We start from the raw sequence: 20,006 nt of genomic DNA on the forward strand, positions 1-20,006 counted from the left end.
ATTAAACTGGCTTTGCCATTTTCTCATAGGCAAAGAGCTGGCACATGCCTATCATGTGTTTTCTCCATCTTAAGAAGGCTTAAAGGCACAGTGAGCAGCTGGTTCTCAATGAGTTGTTCTCCTTCACGGAGCAGGGCTTTCTACTGTGCAATCTCAGTCAGTGGACATTCACCACTCTTCACCGTAACAGAGGAAGGAGGACTGCTCCATCCCTAGGGGACCCACGTATCTCTAAATGAAGAACACAACAGTTCTCTGTATAAAACATGCATCCATATTCTAATCCTCAATGCCCTGGGAGTTGCCTGAAGATTTTGTAGAAAGGAGACAAAAGAAGGGAAATTTTGAACAAACCAGATAGAAGCAGTAAGAACAATGTGCTAGTTTCTTCCATGACTAAATCAATTCTCCCATTGGTAGGTAATAGAAAGACCAGAAATCAGAAATGTGTGTGAAGAGCAGCTCCTTGGGGAGTGAAACCACAGGCTACTGGAGGGCTTGCTCTACTCTGTGGCTGAGAGTGGATAATCACCTTTGCTGTTTTATTTTGTGCTTTTAGTGTGAAAATTTACTAATGTTGAATAGTAAAACTAGTAATACCATAATCAAAACAATTAATAGACATATTCTAAGATAGTTACAGTCAAAATTTTGAAAAATAATTGTTTAGTGCCTGACAATTAGAAAATTGTCATAATCTACCAAGTTAAGGCTCTTAGCAGACCCACAAAGTGGGTGTTATAACCCCAGTTTATCAACAAGGTAACCAAGGCTGGGGAAGGCTGGTATTCTATACATACCTGACTCGATATGGAAATATGTGTTGACAATGATGATGAGGGTGGTAGTAGTGGTGGTGGTGTTGACAATGATGGTGGTGGTGGTGGTGTTGACAATGATGATGATGATGATGATGATGGTTGTGGTGACAATGATGATGGTGGTGGTGGTCTTGAAAATGATGGTGATGGTGGTAATGGTCTTGACAATGATGATGATGATGGTGGTGGTGGTGGTGTTGACAATGATGATGATGGTGGTGGTAGTGACAATGTTGATGATGGTGGTGGTGGTGGACAATGATGATGGATGGTGGTGGTAATGATGATGGTGGTGGTGGTGGTGGTAATGATGATGGTGGTGGTGGTGGTGGTGGTATTGACAATGATGGTGGTGGTAGTGGTATTGACAATGATGGTGGTGGTAGTGGTGGTGGTAATATTGATGATGATTATGATGATTATTATGCTGACAATGATAATGACCATGGTAATCATGATGATGATTATGATGGTGATAGTGGTAGTGTTGTGTGGGGCTACAGAAACATTTACTCCCCTTTCCAAATATGGGAATGTATAGTCAGACTTGCTAATTCCTGTTTTCCCCTGTACTGTACATGCTATTAGTTAAGGCTGGTTCATGTATACATTCCCTTAGTAAACATTTCTTGCTGACTCAGTTTGCAATTACCTTAGGATTTGACCAAAAATTAAAATTACTCAACCAAATTATTTTTCCAAACTTGTAACATATCTTATGAAATTCACACAAAAGTAATCTCAAATGAAGACTTTCATGAAAAAACAGATTATAGCATTATGCCAAGAAAATAACAATTATTACTGTATTGCAAATAACACTATAAAATTATTTTATTAGACTATTGTATGTAGTAGCCTAATGATATGTTGCAGCCAGTTCACACAGACTCAAAAAAAACCTGTTGTCAACATCCTTTCTCAGTCCATGCCCACTGGCATCACCTTGGTAGTCTGACAGCAGTGTTTCTACCCTTATAATCAGAATCAGAGATCACACATGTACACACATCACCACCACCACCACCACCACCACCACCACCACCACCACCACCACCACCAGGAACCAATGAGTAAACCTTTGCCAGCATTCCACCTATTGGCATTTAAATTTCAGATTTCTCAGGCTGCCCTTCCTTGAAATTCCCTGTATCATCATGTTTATAACATGACTCTTATTTCTATGACACCAGTTGGAGTTTGGAGTTGGCAAGGTACAGATGAACTTTCTTCATTTGCTGAGCTCAGAAGCCACCCACATTATCACCGTTCACTGTCTAAGCACCCCAAGGTGGACAAGCACACAAGCAGATGGCCCAGGATTGCCGATTAGTTTCAAAGGATGGAATGGTCAGATTTTTGGAGAAAACACTCTACTTGAACCTAAAGTCCTCTCAGATGACTGCAAGGTAAGAGAATGGTGTAGACAGAAGTTTCAGAGGTCCAGACAAATCTCTTCCACTTGAACGCCAGATGTAAGACAAATCTTAAAATGGTCTTATTAATAAAAAAAAAATTAAAAAAAAAAAACAGAGCCACATATTGGGGTGAAAGCTGGAAGATCAGAGAAACAGAACAAGCCACAGCCAACCTCACTTTACCAACTCCTCAGCCTCTAGCGCGAGACTTCCTGTTTACTCACGCCTTACATACCTTTCTGTGCCCTGCCACCTTTCTTCCTTCCTAGTGCTGTGATTAAAGGCATGTGTGCTTCCCACTTGGTGGCAAAGGCATGAGATCTCAAGTGCTGGGATTAAAGGTGTGTGCCACCACACCTGACCTCTATGTCTAATTTGGTGGCTGGCTCTGTTCTCCAATCCCCAGATAAGTTTTATTGGGGTGCACATATAAAATATCACCACAGAATGGCACTTTCAGAAATGTGACTTAAAATGATGAGAATAGGACTTTCCTTGCAAACTGGAACTACAGAAGGGTTCTAAGTTTTAAGGTCCCTAGCATACCTACGTTTTCCATAAACAACCATTATCTATCTATATCTACCTATCTAGAAATGTATATATTGTCAATTTTGTATTATGTTAATAGGTTATTCATGGATTTTTGTTTTGTTTTGTTTTTTGAGATAGGGTTTCTCCATGTAGTCCTGGATATCCTAGAGCTTACTATATAGCCCAGGTTGGCCTTGAACTCAGATATCCACCTGCCTCTGCCCCCCATGTGCCACTATGCCCAGTTTATTTATGGTCTTTTAATGTCTTTTTTTTTTTTTTTTTTTTTTTTTTTTTTTTTTTTTTTGGTTTTTCGAGACAGGGTTTCTCTGTGTAGCTTTGCGCCTTTCCTGGAGCTCACTTGGTAGCCCAGGCTGGCCTCGAACTCACAGAGATCCGCCTGGCTCTGCCTCCCGAGTGCTGGGATTAAAGGCGTGCGCCACCAACGCCCGGCTTTTAATGTCTTTTTTAAAGACTTATTTTAAAAGATTTTTTTTTACATGTGTGAATGTTTTGCCTACATGTATATATGTGCACCAGATGTGTGCCAGATGCCTTTTTAGGTCAGACACTGGGTCACCTGAACTGGAATTATACATGGTTGTGAGTCCTGAATCCTCTGCATGAAAATCAAGTATTCTTGACCACTGAGCAGTCTCTCCAGCCCCTTATTTTTAATTGTGTGCATATCTTTGTGTGTTTGTGTGTGCCATGTATGTACAAGTGCTCATGGAAGCTACAAGAGGTATCAGAGCCCTGGAGCTGGAGTTATAGGCAGTTGTGATCTGTCTAATGTGGGTGCTGGAGGCCAAACTCTATAAGAGCAGTATGCGCTCTTAATTGATGAATCAGCTCTCCAACCCCTTTTTATGTATTTTTATGTGTAAAACAGATGTTAACGCATAGATGTTAGTCCTCAGGTGAGGTAATTATATCTGGATAGATGAATGAGTGGATTGATAGCTCAACTCATCAATTGACTGATATAGCATGCACATAAATATATTTGTTTCATGATTTTTGCTCTATATGCTCGTTATGCTACATGGAAGACAAGTCATAGAATTGTTACTTTATTTGGTTTTGCTAACTCTTACACAATTAAATATGAATACAGTTGTGGACTGACTGGCCCTCTTGGTATTTGACTTTTAGCTCACTTTTTTCCTACTGAAATGAAGTCATAGATACTGTGACAAACTTAGTTATATATAATTAATTTTTCATTAATTATTTTTAAGTAGCATTGTTTTCCACCTTAATGTATAATTAGGTCCATGATTCAACATCTCTTGCCATTTCTTAGAGACCTTTTTTTCTACATTTCTTTTCATAGGTAAATGGTCAAAAGTAGATTGCTCTTACTCTCTTTATTGAAAGAGAGCAGTCTTCATTGATTATGTACACAGCGTTCTGCTTGCATGTATGCCTGCAGGCCAGAAGAGGGCACCAGATCTCGTTATAGATGGCTGTGAGTCACCATGTGGGTGCTGGGAATTGAACTAGGTCCTCTGGAAGAGCAGCCAATGCTCTTAACCTCTGAGCCATCTCTCCAGTCCCTGATGGAAGTAGATGCAGAGATTAATGGCCAAGCCCCAGGTGGAGCTCCAGGAGTCCAATCGACAAGAGAGAGGAGGGATTATATGAGCAAGAGATATCGAAACAAATAGCCAAACTAGTGGAAATGCATGAACTGTGAACCAATAGCTGAGGAGCCCCCATGGAACTGGACTAGGCCCTCTGAATAAGTGAGACAGTTGATTAGCTTGAACTGTTTAGGAGGCCCCCAGGCAGTGGGACCGGGACCTGTCCTTGGTGAATGAGCTGGCTTTTTGGAACCTAGGGCCTATGCTGAGACACTTTGCTCAGGCTTGGTGGAGGGAGGAGGGGACTGGACCTGTCTCGACTAAATGTACCAGGCTGGGCTGAATCCCCAGGGGAGACCTTGCCTTGGAGGAGGTGGGAATGGAGGGTGTTTTAGGGGGAGGGGAAGACTGGGGGTGGAAGAAGGGAGGGCAGGGGAATCAGTGGCTGATATGTAAAATGACTAGAAAATCTCTTATATATAAAAAAAGAGAGAGAGCAGTATTCCCAACAAGTTCATGTAACTTTTAGTCCTTCCCAGAAACTTTCTTAGTTAGAAGTAGCTCATTAGCACCTCTGAGATGCAATCTGAGCATCAATGAGTGGGATACAGCTCGGCAAGTCAGGCCCCAACCTACCTTTCTAGATTGGGCTGGGCTTTCACTGGCTGCTACTCTATTCTACAGCCAAAGTGATCTATTTATTACAACAACAACAACAATAATAATAATTGCACTGTTTATTGATTGATTTTATATGGTAATTGAACATACAGTCCAATATTATTCTATTAGTCATAATACATTTGTAAAAAAAAAAAAATTAGTCCAAGCCAGCCTTGATAGTATACACTGTAAATTTAGCAGTTACAGTGTAGAGATAGGAGGATTAGATGTTCAGAGCCAGCCTTGGCTACATGAGATTGTCTCCCAGACAAACAAATAAGATTAGTCCCATTTCGGCAGCCAGGCGGTGGTGGCGCACGCCTTTAATACCAGCACTCAGGAGGCAGAGTCAGGCGGATCTGTGAGTTCGAGGCCAGCCTGGACTACCAAGTGAGTTCCAGGGAAAGGCGCAAAGCTACACAGAGAAACCCTGTCTTGAGAAAAAAAAAAAAAAAAAAAAAAAAAAAAGATGAGTCCCATTTCATAGGGAAGAAAGTGAAGGTACAGAAAGCTTGAGAAACTTCTTGGAGGTCATCAGCTAATTAGTGGAGAAGCAAGTGAGCAACCACAGGTATGCACAGCTCCAGATTCCACACCTCACAGCCAGCTTGCAATGTTGGCTTGAACTCTCATTTGATCTCCAGCCCTGTAAAGCAGGTTCTAGTCCCATTGCATATGTGAGGAAAGTATCTGCGCCTGAATTTCCATTTTCCCAGGTGGTGTTCTCACCCCATGCTAGACTGACTTCACAGCTGCATACTTTACCTGTTCCCACCACATGCTATGACTTCACAGCTGCACACTTTACCTGTTCTCACCCCATTCTGACTTCACAGCTGCACACTTTACCTGTTCCCACTGCATGCTATGACTTCACAGCTGCATACTTGACCTGTATCTGTACTTGGTTTGGCGGGAAGGGGGTGGGGGTGGTGTTGCCCTTGCCTTTTTGTTGGTGGTGCCCATTCCCTTTCCTCTGCAATGTCTTTCTCGACTTCTCTCACCATCTGGAAGTTTCTGGCATTCTTTAAGAACCAGGTAATTCTGGATCTCCTAAAATGTTTCCTGGCTTCTCTAGCAATGAAGAATTTAGTATGTGTGTCTTTCTGTACCATACATCTTGCCCTTACTGTATGCAGTCTTTGTCTGTAGGCTGTACTTGCCCTTGCCTTACATGATCTTGAATCACTTATTTATGTCTGTTCTTCCCAGTGAGATTGCTAAGCTGTTTACTTCAGAGGTCAGAACCAAGCTAGTCACCTTTGTATTTCCCAAGCACTGTAATAAAATTAGAAATGACAGCGCATTCAATTATGCCTAATGTTCAGCAGCACATTCGATGTCTGCGTGATGAGTCAGTGAATGAATCTAACAGTTGCATTATGTTCCGTGTCTGCTTGACAGGTCAGTGTCTTTCCAACAGTTTAGGTCTGGTTATCATACCAACCTTATGACATCAGACAAATGACTTATTGGTGAACATCAATGGCCTTGGCTTTAACATGAAGATATTAGCTTAAATAGTCACTAAAGATCCTTCAAATTTTAAAATTCAGACCATGACAAGACTATGAGCAAGTAGATTGGCTTCTGAATAAAAAGCTGCACAAATTTAGGCAACTGTGTTTCTCTGCTTTCTCTCGTTGAATATTTAACATAGAACTTTTTATAATGGGTCTTGACCATATCATTTATCATAAATAGCAGAGGCTGCAGTAATGTGGGAAGCAGAAGGCTTAGAAAGAACAGAGAAGAAAGCCATTTGGGTGGAAAACCACAGAAGGGGGAGGGATGGGAACCTAAGATGATTCAATATGATTACCATTCAATGCTTCTAACAACGCAATTCTGGCTATTCGGTACCTAATACACAGATTGTGATAATTAGTCCTCTTGTACCCAGGAAAAGTGACCACCCTGAAGAAATACAGGGAGAGGGAGCTGCCAAGAAGGCTCAGTGGGTAAAAGGTCTGCTGCCAAAGCCTGATGACCTAAGTTCAATCATTGGAACCCATGAGGTAGAAGGAGAGGACTGCTCTTATTGGTCCCCACTAACCTAAAACACACACACACACATACACACACACACACACACACACACACACACACACACACACACACACACACACACCAAATAAATACTCAAAAAGGAACAGATGGGTCTGACCCTTATTAGGAACACTGCAGACTTCTAACTCATATCTGCTACCGGGGTCCATCAGAAGCCGAAAGCTTATATTAACCTCTGGCAGTAGAAATCAAAAAGGAGCCTGCTGTCTTAGTTTCTTTTCCTGATGCTGTAATAAAAGACTCTGTCATGAGCAACTTACAGGAGGAAAAGGTTTCCTGTGAGTCAGAGATGCTCACATAGCATCCATAATATCCATGAATGCACATGTGCTAGGGCCCAGCTGACTTTCTCCATTCATATGTAGTCTAGGATCCCCTGTCTACGAAATATTGCCACCCACTTAATGTAATAAAGATAACCCCCGACTAACATGATAAGAGGCCAGTCTCCCAGGTGATTCTTGATTCTGTCAAGTTAACAATTAACACTATCACCATAGGCCTGGTGGTATGGGACGGGTCAGCCACTCCAAAGACTAAGGCAGGAGGACCATATGTTCAAGCCCTGCCTTGTCTATAGAGTGAGTTCAAAGCCAGCCTGAGCAGTTTAGTGAGAGCTTGTCTTTAAGTATAAGAAAGAGGTGCTGTGTTAGCACAGTAGGTAGCTTATCATCTCATCAGTATATGCAGGGTCTTGAGACGTAGCCCAGGGACCAGTGTAGTGAGAGGACTTAGCCTTAATACCCAGTATGGGGGAGGGGGAAGAAGATAGGGCAAGGAAGGAAAAGAAGAAACAGGAAGGACTAGCCTCGACTTTTAATATTTGATGCTAATTACTACTATTTATTTAGTATTGTTCTAAATGTTTTCTATTCTCTTTAAATCTTTTTTTTTTTATTTTGGGGGGTTAGGCCTCTATATACCCAAGCTGGACTCAAACACACCATGTAGTCCAGGTGGGCCTCAAACTTACGATTCCCCTTGCCTCGGCTGCTGGTATTCCCACAAGAGCTAACATCACTGTCTAAATCTTGAAGGGAATCCATATTGTCTATGAAGGGTACTGAATGTGGTGGTATTGTGTTCCCCAAAATGTTGTGCACCCTAATAAACTTATCTGGGGTCAGAGACAGAACAGCCACTAGATACAAAGGCTAGAAAATGGTGGCACTCACACCTTTAATCCTAGCCTTCTGGAGGCATGGATCTCTGTGAGTTCAAGGTCACACTGGAAATAGCCAGGCATGGTGACTCACGCTTTGATCCCAGAAAGTGAGCCTTTAATCCCAGGGAGTGATGGCAGAAAGCAGAAAAATATATAAGGTGTGAGGACCAGAAACTAGAAGCATTTGGCTGGTTAAGCTTTTAGGCTTTGAGCAGCAGTTCAGCTGAGAACCATTGGGATGAGGACACAGAAGCTTCCAGTGCGAGGAAACAGGATCAGCTGAGGAACTGGCGAGGAGGTGAGGTAGCTGTGGCTTGTTCTGATTCTATGATCTTCCAGCATTCACCCCAATAACTGGCCTCAGATTTGTTTTTATTAATAAGAACTGTTAAGATTCATGCTACAGTACTGCTTGTTGAGAATGAATGCTCGGAGAAGCAGTTACATTTGAAAGCATTTTGCTCTTCTTTTACAGATTCAGGATGGCAGCTGGCACAAGGCAAAATTCCTTTTTCACACCCAGAATCCTAATCAGCTTCCTGTGACTGAAGTCCAAAACCTTCCTCATCTCAGAACTGAGCAGAAGCACTACATTGAAAGCAGCTCTGTGTGCTTTCTCTAAAGCCTCTGGGCTAGTGCCGAGGCTGTGCTGTGGGTCAGGTACTTGGTGCAGAGGGGAACGCTGACAGAAAAGTACGTTGTTATGAAATGTAGGGGGAAACAGCGGCTAAATCTTAAGAAATCTCAGGAAGAAAAGATTTCCTCCTAAGGAGAAACGGCATTTTTAAAGGACTCTGATTGATAGTGTATTTAATTCTCTTAATTTTTTTTTATTGATCTGAGTTTGCGTAAAGAATTCCCTAGAACTGAAAATGTATAAACTTGGAATTCTTAAGGGTGCCCTATGCTTTCGTCCCCGTAGACAGCTGGAGCTGCAGGGCCCTGTGGAGGAGCAGTACTGGATAGTGCTCCACACGGTGCGACGTTTCTGTCTAAAGCTTGCAAGCCACAGTCTCTGGCACCTTCCCTTCCCAAACACAAAGCTGTATTCAGGTCCCCCGTGGGCATAAAATCTTAGCTGGTGTACACTACCTCTTCCATGCTGCCTTTGTGTGTTGCCTGGTGCTGTTTCTCAAAACAGGGTGCTGTGGCTGTCATAGACTATTTCTTTCTTCATCTTCGTCATTAAGAGTGTATGTACTGGTTACATCAAAATATGTCTTAATTGTTAATACCTATTTCCATTTGTTTGGTCTCATGCTTAATAACAAGTAAAGCTATTTATGCAAAGTCCTTATTTTATTTTAAAGTTCTCTCCATGCACACGGAATCAAAGCCAGCATGTCGTAACTTGTGTATATGCAAGAGAATTAGGGTGTTTCTTTTGTTTTTTGCTTTCTTCCTTAAATTGCTGTAAAAAGTATCTTAGGTCACCTATATCCAGTGGTAGGTTTGGGTTAGAAACTGGGGTTTGTGATATACTGTTTTAAAACTCCAAGATCATCTGGAATAATATGTTGTATATATATAAATATTGTGTAAAGTTTTAATTCAGCCAATCTTTTGAAAATTGCTGCTGTTTTAAATTATAAAACTATATTTATGCAATGTAGAAAATATTTGCTTTGTAGTACTTATTGATTTTTTTCCTTTTCACTGTTCTTAAATATAATGTTAGTGCTTAGAAGATTTTTATAGTCTTTAAAGCAGCATTGTGCATTGAGGGGGTCTTTTTTCCACTAAAACTAAGTTCTGCCTGTCAGTCTTTCCTTGTTATCAGAGAAATGTTAGTTCAATATTCAAAGAAAAAGATTATGCCTCTTGCTGTATAGATGAGCCTGTTGTTCAACTATTACAAGCATACTGTTAACCTCAGCAAACCACATTTACCTATGTATAATAAAGAGGTACTTTAAATCATTTCAAGTTAGTCTTGTCGCCTTCATTTATTATCATGCTCATTTATTACATATAATAACTTCTCTATCATCCCATGCCATGTATGTTTTCATTATTATAAAACATGCTATATGATTTCTGAAGGAGTATAGGGCCTGATGCCCGTCTTTACATAATTAGGACATGGTACAGAAACAACCATGGCCTAAGATATGATGAATGATTTCCATTAAGGATGTCAGCGCCATCCAGAGGATGAACGACAATGTTCTCATCAAAGAAGGCTGGGAAAACTGAGTGTCCACCTACTGAAAAACAAAGGCAGACAATTTCCTTCCTTGGTAGTACAAAACAGCTCACCTGGGATCAGACCCAAAATAAGCTTTCAGAGGAAGCATAGAAAACCTTCACAACATCTGATTGAATGATAATTTCTGGGAATAACACCAAAATCACACTTAAGAGAAAATCCTAGATAAACTGGACTACATTAAAAAAAACTTGAATATAAAAGACACTATCAAAAGAGCCACGTAGCAACCCACAGAATGTTTTCATGTAATAGGATATTCTGCAGCCTTAAAATGCATGAAATATTGATGTATGATACAACACGGGTGAATCTTAAAAACACTGAGGTTAAGCCAGATACAAAAGGATAAATATGATAGGATTCCCTTTCCATAAGGAATCAAGAACAGACCAACTCATCATACACACAGAAGTCATGAGACAGATTAGCAGAGGCAGGAATCAAATGGAAAATATCTTTAATACATAAAGGAGTTCTCTTTAGGATGATGACAAATTCTGGAGACAGACTACTGCTGGTTGTACAGCAATTTAAGCATGTCAATACCATTGAATTGTGTGCTTAAAAATGATTTAAATAGTATTTTGTTATGTGTGTTTTATATGTGACTTTAAGAGGGACCATAGCAAAGATGTCTGACTCGATGTGGGAGGAAAATAAAAATGTTTTCAGAGGTTAATTCTAATGAGAAAATCATATCCTGTGATTGCATTTGAGTCTGCATGCTATGACTGTTGTGAACATAACTACTTATTCCAAAATTCCAAATGATAAATGACATTTCTAGCTAGCATTTAAGAAATACATACAGAGTAATCAAGAAAGACAGAGAGAAAAGAGGGAGGGAGGGAAGAAAGGAGGGAGGGAGAGGAAGGAGGAAGAGAAGGAAGGAGGAAGGGAGGGAGGGAGAGACAGGGTGAAAAGGGGTACATGCAGAAATAACATGCATTGTGGTTCATATGGCTCATTTTATTTATTTGGTTTTGTTTTCTGTTTTGGATTTTTATTTTCAAGCAGGGTCTCATTGTAGTCCAGGCTGACCTCAATCTCATTATGTAGCCAAGGCTGACCTTGAACTCCCAACCCTCCTGCATTATTTCCCAAATGCTAAGAATACAGGTATGCACCACCAAATGTGCCATAGTGTTTTAAGTGTGTTGCCAAATCACCTTAAGCACAGTCAGTATGTGTGAAACGATGGTTAACAGCCCTGTGAAGGTCGGCAGCGTGATTTTCTATACTGTGTCTTCAGCGCTTCCATTTGCTCACTGTTAAATGGGTTTCGGAATGGACTCAGTAACTCTTGGTTTCAAAGCAGTGTTTGATGTCCACTACTGCTAGTGCCTTTGCCATCATTAAAGACTTAGGCAGTCTGTGTTATCACTGAAGAGAGCTGTATGGAATCCATAATGAAAGTCTGTGCCGGGGAAGAAAGGAACAATCCCTACTTGGCTTATTCATTTGCATGGTAAAAATATTCCTACCCTGACAGCTTCCGGGTAGGAATCTGATGTTACTGAACATGAACCCATAAAATTTGCTTTATAAGTATAAATTTTTATATTTTATATGTTAAATTCTTTTAAAGTCAGATGTGCCTATGTCTATTAATACTTAAGGAAAGTTCCTGGATTTCCTCCTAATCTTTATTCTTTTTTTAAGATTTATTTATTTATTATGTGTACAGTGTTCTGTCTGCATGTATACCTGCATACCAGAAGAGGGCATCAGATCTCATTACAGATGGTTGTGAGCCACCATGTGGTTGCTGGGAACTGAACTCAGGACCTCTGGAAGAACAAGCAGTGCTCTTAACCTCTGAGCCATCTCTCCAGCCCCCCACTTTTAATCTTTTAATTTTTTAATATTTGTTTTATGAGCATATGTGTGTGCCTGAGTGTGTGTCTGTACACCATGAGCCCAGGGAGATCAGAGGAGACATGGATCCACTGGAATTGGAGTTACAGATGATTGTGAGCCACCTGCGTGTGAGTGCTGGGAACTGAACCTGGGTCATCTACAAGAGCAATAAGTGCATTTAACTGCTGATCCATCTACACTGCCTTGGTCTTCGTAAAGTATCACAGATTTTTACTGGGATATAAAACCATGGAAATGATCCTGGAATAGAGAAACTTCATTCAGTATCAACATGTACACGCCTTGTTTTAGATATTTGAAAAAGTCATTTTGTTGCTGTCCCCATACTGAAAAGCTGCCGTCAGCTTGTCCTATCAGTTATGGAGAGGGGACACTAAGGTGTCCAGCTCTGTCTGTATCACTTTCCTCCTTTTATGGCTTTCATTTTTGCATTATATGTATAATTAGTTGAATTCAACTAATCTTGTGTGTTAATAAACAACTGGGAAGGGGAAGAAAGGGCCAAATCCTGGCTGCCAGCATTTGCTGTTTCCATTGCATAAATATCCCTAGTGGTTGATTTCAAGCCATGAATTGCTATTACTGCACATAGAGAGTGGCGGCCACATGATGGCTATGCCAAGCCAGTCCCGACATGGTCTGTGCCATTCTGTTAGACTGATTACCTACTGGGCATGCCTTTCATCTCTGCTGTCCTGTGGCACTTGCCTGATGAAATCTGTTTTGTTTATTGCTAGTGTCCCACATTTCTTAGCCTTACCTGCAAAAAATTATGGGTAAGTGGATATACATTTATCCTTTTTAATCTTAAGTTTTCTGCATCCTTTCATTTAGATGTGTCTTTGGTGGGCAGCATATAACTGTATTTTTATTTGTACTACAATTCGATAAATTTAGGCTTTGAATTAGTAAATTAACACACTGTTGTATTCACATCTGCACCTGCTACCTTCATATTATTTTACAAGTCTCTCACCTCTAACTTGTTTCTTTTTTCTTTCCTTTTCTCTTGCCTTCCTTCTTAAGGATAAAATATTTTTATCATTCCACTTAATCTTTTATGGATAATTGTGAGCCACCATGTGGGTGTTGAGAATTGAACCTGATTCCTCTTGAAGAACAGCCAGTGCTCTTAAATCCTGAGCCAATTCTCCAGCTCAACTTTTTAATTCAAATTACATCATTTTCTCAGATCCCAAGTCTTGGGAAAATCGTCCATTTCTGTCACTGAGGCCATTCATCACAACTGTTTGAAAGTCCGTATCTGGTTATCCCAGACAATGATCTATGTGTGCTGTTGCATTTTCTTTTAGTTTTCAGTCATTTTCTCTTCTTCTGGCATGGTTAGCAATCCCTTGATAAATATCAGACATGGCATGTAAACATGGCAGACTCTGTGATCGATAATCAGTCACTCCCTCACGGAAGAAGTAAACTTACTTTTGACAGTTGGCCATAATCAGTGACTGGGATAGCTTTGACACTAGGCCTTCTCGGAGCGGATTCTGTCTCCAGGTTTCCTTTCCTTGTAGTTTTTTTTTTTTTTTTTTTTTTATTATTATTTCCTTCATTTCTCAACGGAAAGCCAAGGGTGGGTACCAGGACTCTGTGGTCCTACATCAGCCTTGAACTTTAGGTTTCATCCCGTTGACTTGTTACTCTCTGCTCACCAGCTACCCACAGCTCAGGATGCTTTCTGTTCAGCAGTTTTCTCCGGGGAAAAGGTGCTGAGGGAAGTCAGCTCATGACACTGTTTCCTTCTTCCCTAATCCTTCACCCTGGCTACTCAGGAGGGTCGCTGAATCTGCCAAGCATCTATTTTTTATATCTGTACAGATTTTCTAGTTATTCTTAGCAGTAGGTTTGGTGTCATATAAGCAATTACATCATAACTAGAAGCAGACTTTTCTTTATCTGTAATAAAAAAAAAAATCTTGGCCTTAATTTCATTTTCTAGCAGAGATGACAGAATCAAGCTCTAAATCATCACAGTCAACTTTTGGTGAGTATTGACTATCTCCAAATAAAATAGTAAGTTGAACCTTGTGTACATCAATCACACACTTCTCCTTAGCATACTTTAACAGCTCACAGGTCAGCCTTCCTGTTTGGTGCTGTCATACATGATACATCTGTGAATTTCATAAATTTAATAACAATGGATTTTGACTTATTGTAATTTTATTAGTAAAAGGTATTTTCTCTAGATATTAAAATCTTTATTGCAGGATTTTTATTGTTGTTGGTTTGGTTTGGTCTAGAGGGGAGGTTAATTTTGGGATTTTCTTTCTTTTGTTTTTTTCAAGACAGGGTTTCTCTGTGTAACAGCCCTGGCTGTCCTGGAACTCTCTTTGTAGACCAGGCTGATCTCAAACTCACAGATGTCTGCCTGCCTTGGCCTCCCAAGTGCTGGGATTAAATCCCAACAGGCTGGTTGCAGGGTTTTTTGTTGTTGGTGGTTTTCTTTTTTAAGATTTATTTTATTTTTATTTATGTAGGTGTGTGTCTTTGTGTGAGTATATTCCACCTCTATCCAGGTGACCGTGGAGGCCAGAGGAGAGCATTAGATCTGCTGAAACTAGAGTAACAGCAGTTGTGAGTTGCATGGGATGTTGAGGGAAAAAATCTGGTCCTGTGGAAGAGCATTAAGTGCTCTTACCTGCTGAGCCATGTCTCCAGCCCATTTGCAGGATTGCTGTTACTGTCTTTTCAGACTTTGTTGATGTTTTTGGTCTCCAGCTCAGTGATGAGAAGCTAGCCACTTTTCATATTGTTATTCTCTGCTGTGATGCTGTTCTTTCTTCCCATATTTCTTTCTGTTTTTATTTGGTTTTAGGGAATTAATCTATGGCACCATTTTGTAGTACTGCTGTCACCTGGAGTTTGGTGAGCTTGGATCTAAAAGACTGTACACATCATCATGGTATAACATCTTTCATCCACAATTCCTTGTGTTTAAGTACAAATAAAATTTGTACATTCATAGAAACATCATGAATATCCAAACCAAAATACTTACACATAAATTCATAAACATTGGTCAAAAGTAAAACCTATTTATTTACAAAATATAAACATAGCTTCCCACTGACAGAATAGTTTAATCATATTAAACTACAGCTTGAAAAGTATGGCAAGGTAATAAAATTATTTTTTTCAAAATTGTTTTTGTTTTTTAATGGGGACTATGGAGGTCCAGCCCCTCAATAGTCCTCTCCCAGGATCTAGGAATAATCTACAACCAGCTGATAATTTAATTTTTGATGATAGGAAATTATCTGTATACACAAAACTCCTTAGTCCATGCACTTTATTATTCTGAGTCAGTTTTCTCTCTACACAGCTTCTATTCTGCTCTCATGCCAAGCTCCTTTCTTGCCTGATTTCTCTCTACCTTTATCTGCTGTTCCCTCTAAGTTCTATCTTAATTCTCTCATCTTAGTTCTGCCCCATCTAGGTTCTCATCCATCTAGTTCCTTCCCTTCTTAACTCCTCTCCCATCTCCTTCTTTCTCATCTTGTTCTTCCTGATCTTGTTCTTCCCCATCTGGCTCTTCCTCATCTTCCATCTCATTCCTCTAGTACTCTCTTCTAGCCCTTCAATCTAGTTCTTCCCATCAAGTCAGCTCCTCTCCAGTTCTTACCCATCTAGTTCTTCCATTCTCTTTTCTCTTCTCCATCTTATCCTCGAGTCCTCTCCTTCAAATCCTCCTCCAAGTCTCCTTAAACCTCTTCTTATCCCTCCTTCTCTCCAAGTCTCTGAGGTATTTAGTTATAAACCCAAGCAATAGCAATCCTCCCCTCCAGCCAGGTCACCAGGCTCAAATTCCTACAAGGTCATAAAGGCAGGTAAGAATTTTCCTCAGGGAGTGATCATCCGACTTTCTTTTACAACCCAAAAAGGGAGAGGTTAAAGGAGGAGGTCAACTGAGAGCTAATATCGGTTAGTATATCAAAAAAAAAAAAAAAAAAAGGAAATTATGTGCTCAGTCTACATTCCTAAAAGTGGTTGGGTAAAAATGTTAGGAGTCTATAATGTTAGTAAGGCTGTTTAAGAAAGGAGAGTCTCAGCTAAAATTGCACAAGAAAATAAAGCTATCCACCTGACCCAGGAGATAGGTGCTGTTTCCATAAGGTGTTACCTTAGTTCAGGAGATCATTTGGCCTTGGATGCTTGATAGATATTTTAGATATATACACTGTTACAAGTTCTTGGAACCACACATAGTGTACAAAAAAAATCATCGTTGGAATTGGCTAATATATATATAAAGGCTAAAATACCACCAAGACTTCTTAAGCCATAACTTGGCCTACAGAAAGGTGATTAACTTTTCCAAGTAGTAGCTTTTGTCATAGTAGCTGGATTCCATTACATTTTCCTGCGGCTTACAGCATTTTTTCATGTCTTTTTACTTTTAGTATGTCTGTGTGGTTTGTGTGTCACATTGGGCACACACATGGTATGGTGCTTCTGTGGTCAGAACAACTTTCAGAAGCCAGTTTCCCCCTTCTGCTATGGACCTCAGGCCTTAATTCAGGCAATCAGGCCTGCCTGCTTGGTAAGAATGTTCACTCACTGTCCACTGGGCCGCTTCACCGGCCCTCAGATGTGCTTCCTATGCAGGCAGAACAGGCATCAAGTCAATACCAAGTTCTTTTCAATACAGAATATCCTACATGAAGCCATACCGGTCTTCACAAAACCTATTTAACCACAAATGAAACGTTAATGTGGGTCTTTCTATACAAAACAGACAGGTTCTGTTTGCTTGCTTGACAACCTTACAATCAAGGAAAGGCTGGTAGTGGCATGGTGTTGGCAGCAGGCACCTTGTGAATCTTCACACTGTGTGCGAATTTATTCCTCGCAGTCAGACGGGCAATGTTTACAGCTGCAGAAGTGTGGACTAAGCTTTCAGTGGATAGCGCTCAGCCGGGTTAATGTATCCCCTTTTCCTCAGGACTTGGGTTTAAGGATGGCCTGTGGCTGGTAGGTATGATGAAGCTGTTTTCACCTCAGCTTGGGCCCATGTTATGCAATGTGTGTGTTTTGGATTCAGACCCCGGACTAGTTCAGAGCCAAGTTAGGAAAACAGCCCCTCTATAGAGAAGTGACAGACGGGGAATCTGAGTGATCATCTTGGCTGTCCCAAGCAGTAGGATTTTTAGAACTACCCATAGCCACAAAAAAGTTAGTAACCACACATTAAAAATAATTTTGTTTTATTAAGTATCTAGTTCAGGAAAAAGTTACAGTTCAAAGACAAGAAAATTTCTCACTTCCTGAAGCAAACACTGGAAAGCCAGTTTCATAAAATGGACACTTTTGATACAGGGATGATGATCTCTCTCAGCTAGTAAGAAGTGAAAATCTTTACCTGAACTTTATTATGTTATATTCAAGTTCTTCACTTGAATACTTTTGATTTATAGAAGTGAAGCCATTTAATGATACAGATGTCAAAATGTTAATTTTTTAAATTCGCAGTTAGGAGAGGTGGAGACGGACGGCTCAGTCCAGATGCTTGACGTGCAGCACAAGGACCTGCCTCTGGATCCCCAACACACAATCAGAAGTCAGGCAGAGTGGTGTGCACCTGTAATTCCAGCACCTGGGAGGCAGAGGCAGGCGTGTCCCTGGGGCTGGCCAGCCAGTCCAGCTCATCAGCGTGCTTAGGTTTCAGTTAGAGACCTTGCCTAAAAAATAAAGTGGAGAACTATAGAGAAGACACACAATGTTGACCTCTGACCTTTGCACTCGTACACATATCCGCAAAAATAGTCCGTTATAATAAAATCCACAGCTAAAATAGTTTTAGTATTCCCAAATAGTTTACTACTTAATTCCATGTAGAAAAACCTAAGTGTCAGTGAAAAACCAAAAGGATTGTTTTTTTGTGGTAGTTGTTCTTGTTTTTTTTTTTTTAGTTTTGTTTCAGACAAGGTCTCACTATATAGCTCAGGCTGCCCTTGAACTCATAGAGATCCACCCTTCCAGGTCTCCTGAGTGTTAAGTACATCATTATGCCCAGCGAAGGATTGGTATTTTTGAGTGTGGCTTCATAGCCACATATTATTCTAGCTGTGAAACTTGCTGGCTTTGTGTCACTACCTGTCAACATTCCACATAAATGGGGTGAGGGCTCACAGGACCTTTTCTTTAAGGATGAGCCCTTGGTAAGTTGGCCATGTTCTAGTAGTCAGCTGTACACCATGTGCATATATGGGCAACACTAATTGGATTCAGTAAGGTGTGTGTGTGTGTGTGTGTGTGTGTGTGTGTGTGTGTGTGTGTGTGTGTTTCACAGCCTCAGGCCATTCCCAGTGTGATATTTCTGCTTCAAGCTTGTAGCTCAGCTTTCGGCTCCTGCTATCATACCTGCTGCTTGCCGCTATTTCCCCTGCCATGACAGGCTCTTCTTCCTCTGAACCCAGAAGCCCAAATAAACCCTTCCTCCTCTAAGATGCCTTGGTCATGGTGTTTTATCACAGCAACAGAAAAGTGTTCCATAATAGTTCCATAATACACTCATGGAAGCAATACCTCAGTAAATAGAGATGAGACTGGAAAAAAAACACATGGGCCCTGATCTGAGCCCCTTTGCAGAGCTGTAATAAGGACCCAGCTCATGACCCTAAGAGCAACTATTAGACACTTAAGGTTTTTAAAGAAGTCCCTGAAATTATCAAACTTCGATCCATAATTAGGCCAAGCTATTTTTTGGAGAATGGATTGAAAAAAAGCCAAATATTTCCTTACTAGGTTAACAAATTATTAACTAATATGCCTAGATAACTCCTTCATAGTCACTTCATGTTAACTATGTGTAATTAAATTTGAGTTTTAATAACAAATCTCCATGTAGCACTTCACAATTGAAATATAATACATACATAATTTTAATTTCCCTAATAACTTCAATTAAATAAGCAAAAAGAAACAGGTAAAATTAATTTCAACAACATATATCATTATACCAAAAATAATATCATTATAACAAGAAATCAACATAAAAATTGTAGGGTAAAAAGGGCCAGTAAAAGAACACCCTGGCCCTGAGACCAGAGCCAAGAAAACACACCCTGCCTCTAACCACCTCAGGAATTGAAATCCAACCAATCCCTGAGCATGGAATCCAACCAATCCCTGAGCATGGAATCCAACCAATCCCTGAGCATGGAATCCAACCAATCCCTGAGCATGGAATCCAACCAATCTTTGAGCTTGTCCCAAGCTCAGGAATAGAGATCCTACCAATCCTCACCCTGAAAATCTCCACCTTAGAAAGATCCTCCCCTAAGAAACACTATATAAGCCCAGTACCTGTTCAGTTCGGGGCTGCCCTTTTTCCACCCTGGCAAAGGCAACCACACTCCCGGATTCCTCCCTCCCAATCAATCACACTCCCGGATTCCTCCCTCCCAATCAATCTCTTGAGTGAGGTTTGTTGGAGCGGAGCTGAGCAGAGCTGTAACACTTCTCAGGAGCAGATCAGTACTGTAACAGCTGGGGAAACTTTCCCTTGCTGGAGCAGAGATGTTACACTCTGGGGGAGCTGAGCAGAGCTGTAACACTTCTCAGGAGCAGATCAGAACTGTAACAACCTCCCTGGGGAAAGTCTCCCCTGCTGGAGCAGAGTCATTACACTCGCAT

The 20,006-nt window shown here is 40.6% G+C and overlaps 1 protein-coding gene across 1 annotated transcript in view; it reads left to right on the plus strand.

The window, feature by feature from the left end:
* Positions 1-10,177, plus strand: part of Col24a1 (collagen type XXIV alpha 1 chain) — a 274,801-nt gene extending 264,624 nt beyond the window's left edge. Inside the window, exons 59-60 of the mRNA XM_042280059.2 lie at positions 2,015-2,230; positions 8,733-10,177. Coding sequence (XP_042135993.1) covers positions 2,015-2,230; positions 8,733-8,879 — 363 coding nt within the window. The 3' untranslated portion in view covers positions 8,880-10,177. The remainder of the gene's footprint in view (positions 1-2,014; positions 2,231-8,732) is intronic.
* The last annotated feature ends 9,829 nt before the right edge of the window (positions 10,178-20,006 follow it).

Source organism: Peromyscus maniculatus, chromosome 6 (assembly GCF_049852395.1).
Source record: "Peromyscus maniculatus bairdii isolate BWxNUB_F1_BW_parent chromosome 6, HU_Pman_BW_mat_3.1, whole genome shotgun sequence".
Lineage (NCBI taxonomy): Eukaryota > Metazoa > Chordata > Mammalia > Rodentia > Cricetidae > Peromyscus > Peromyscus maniculatus.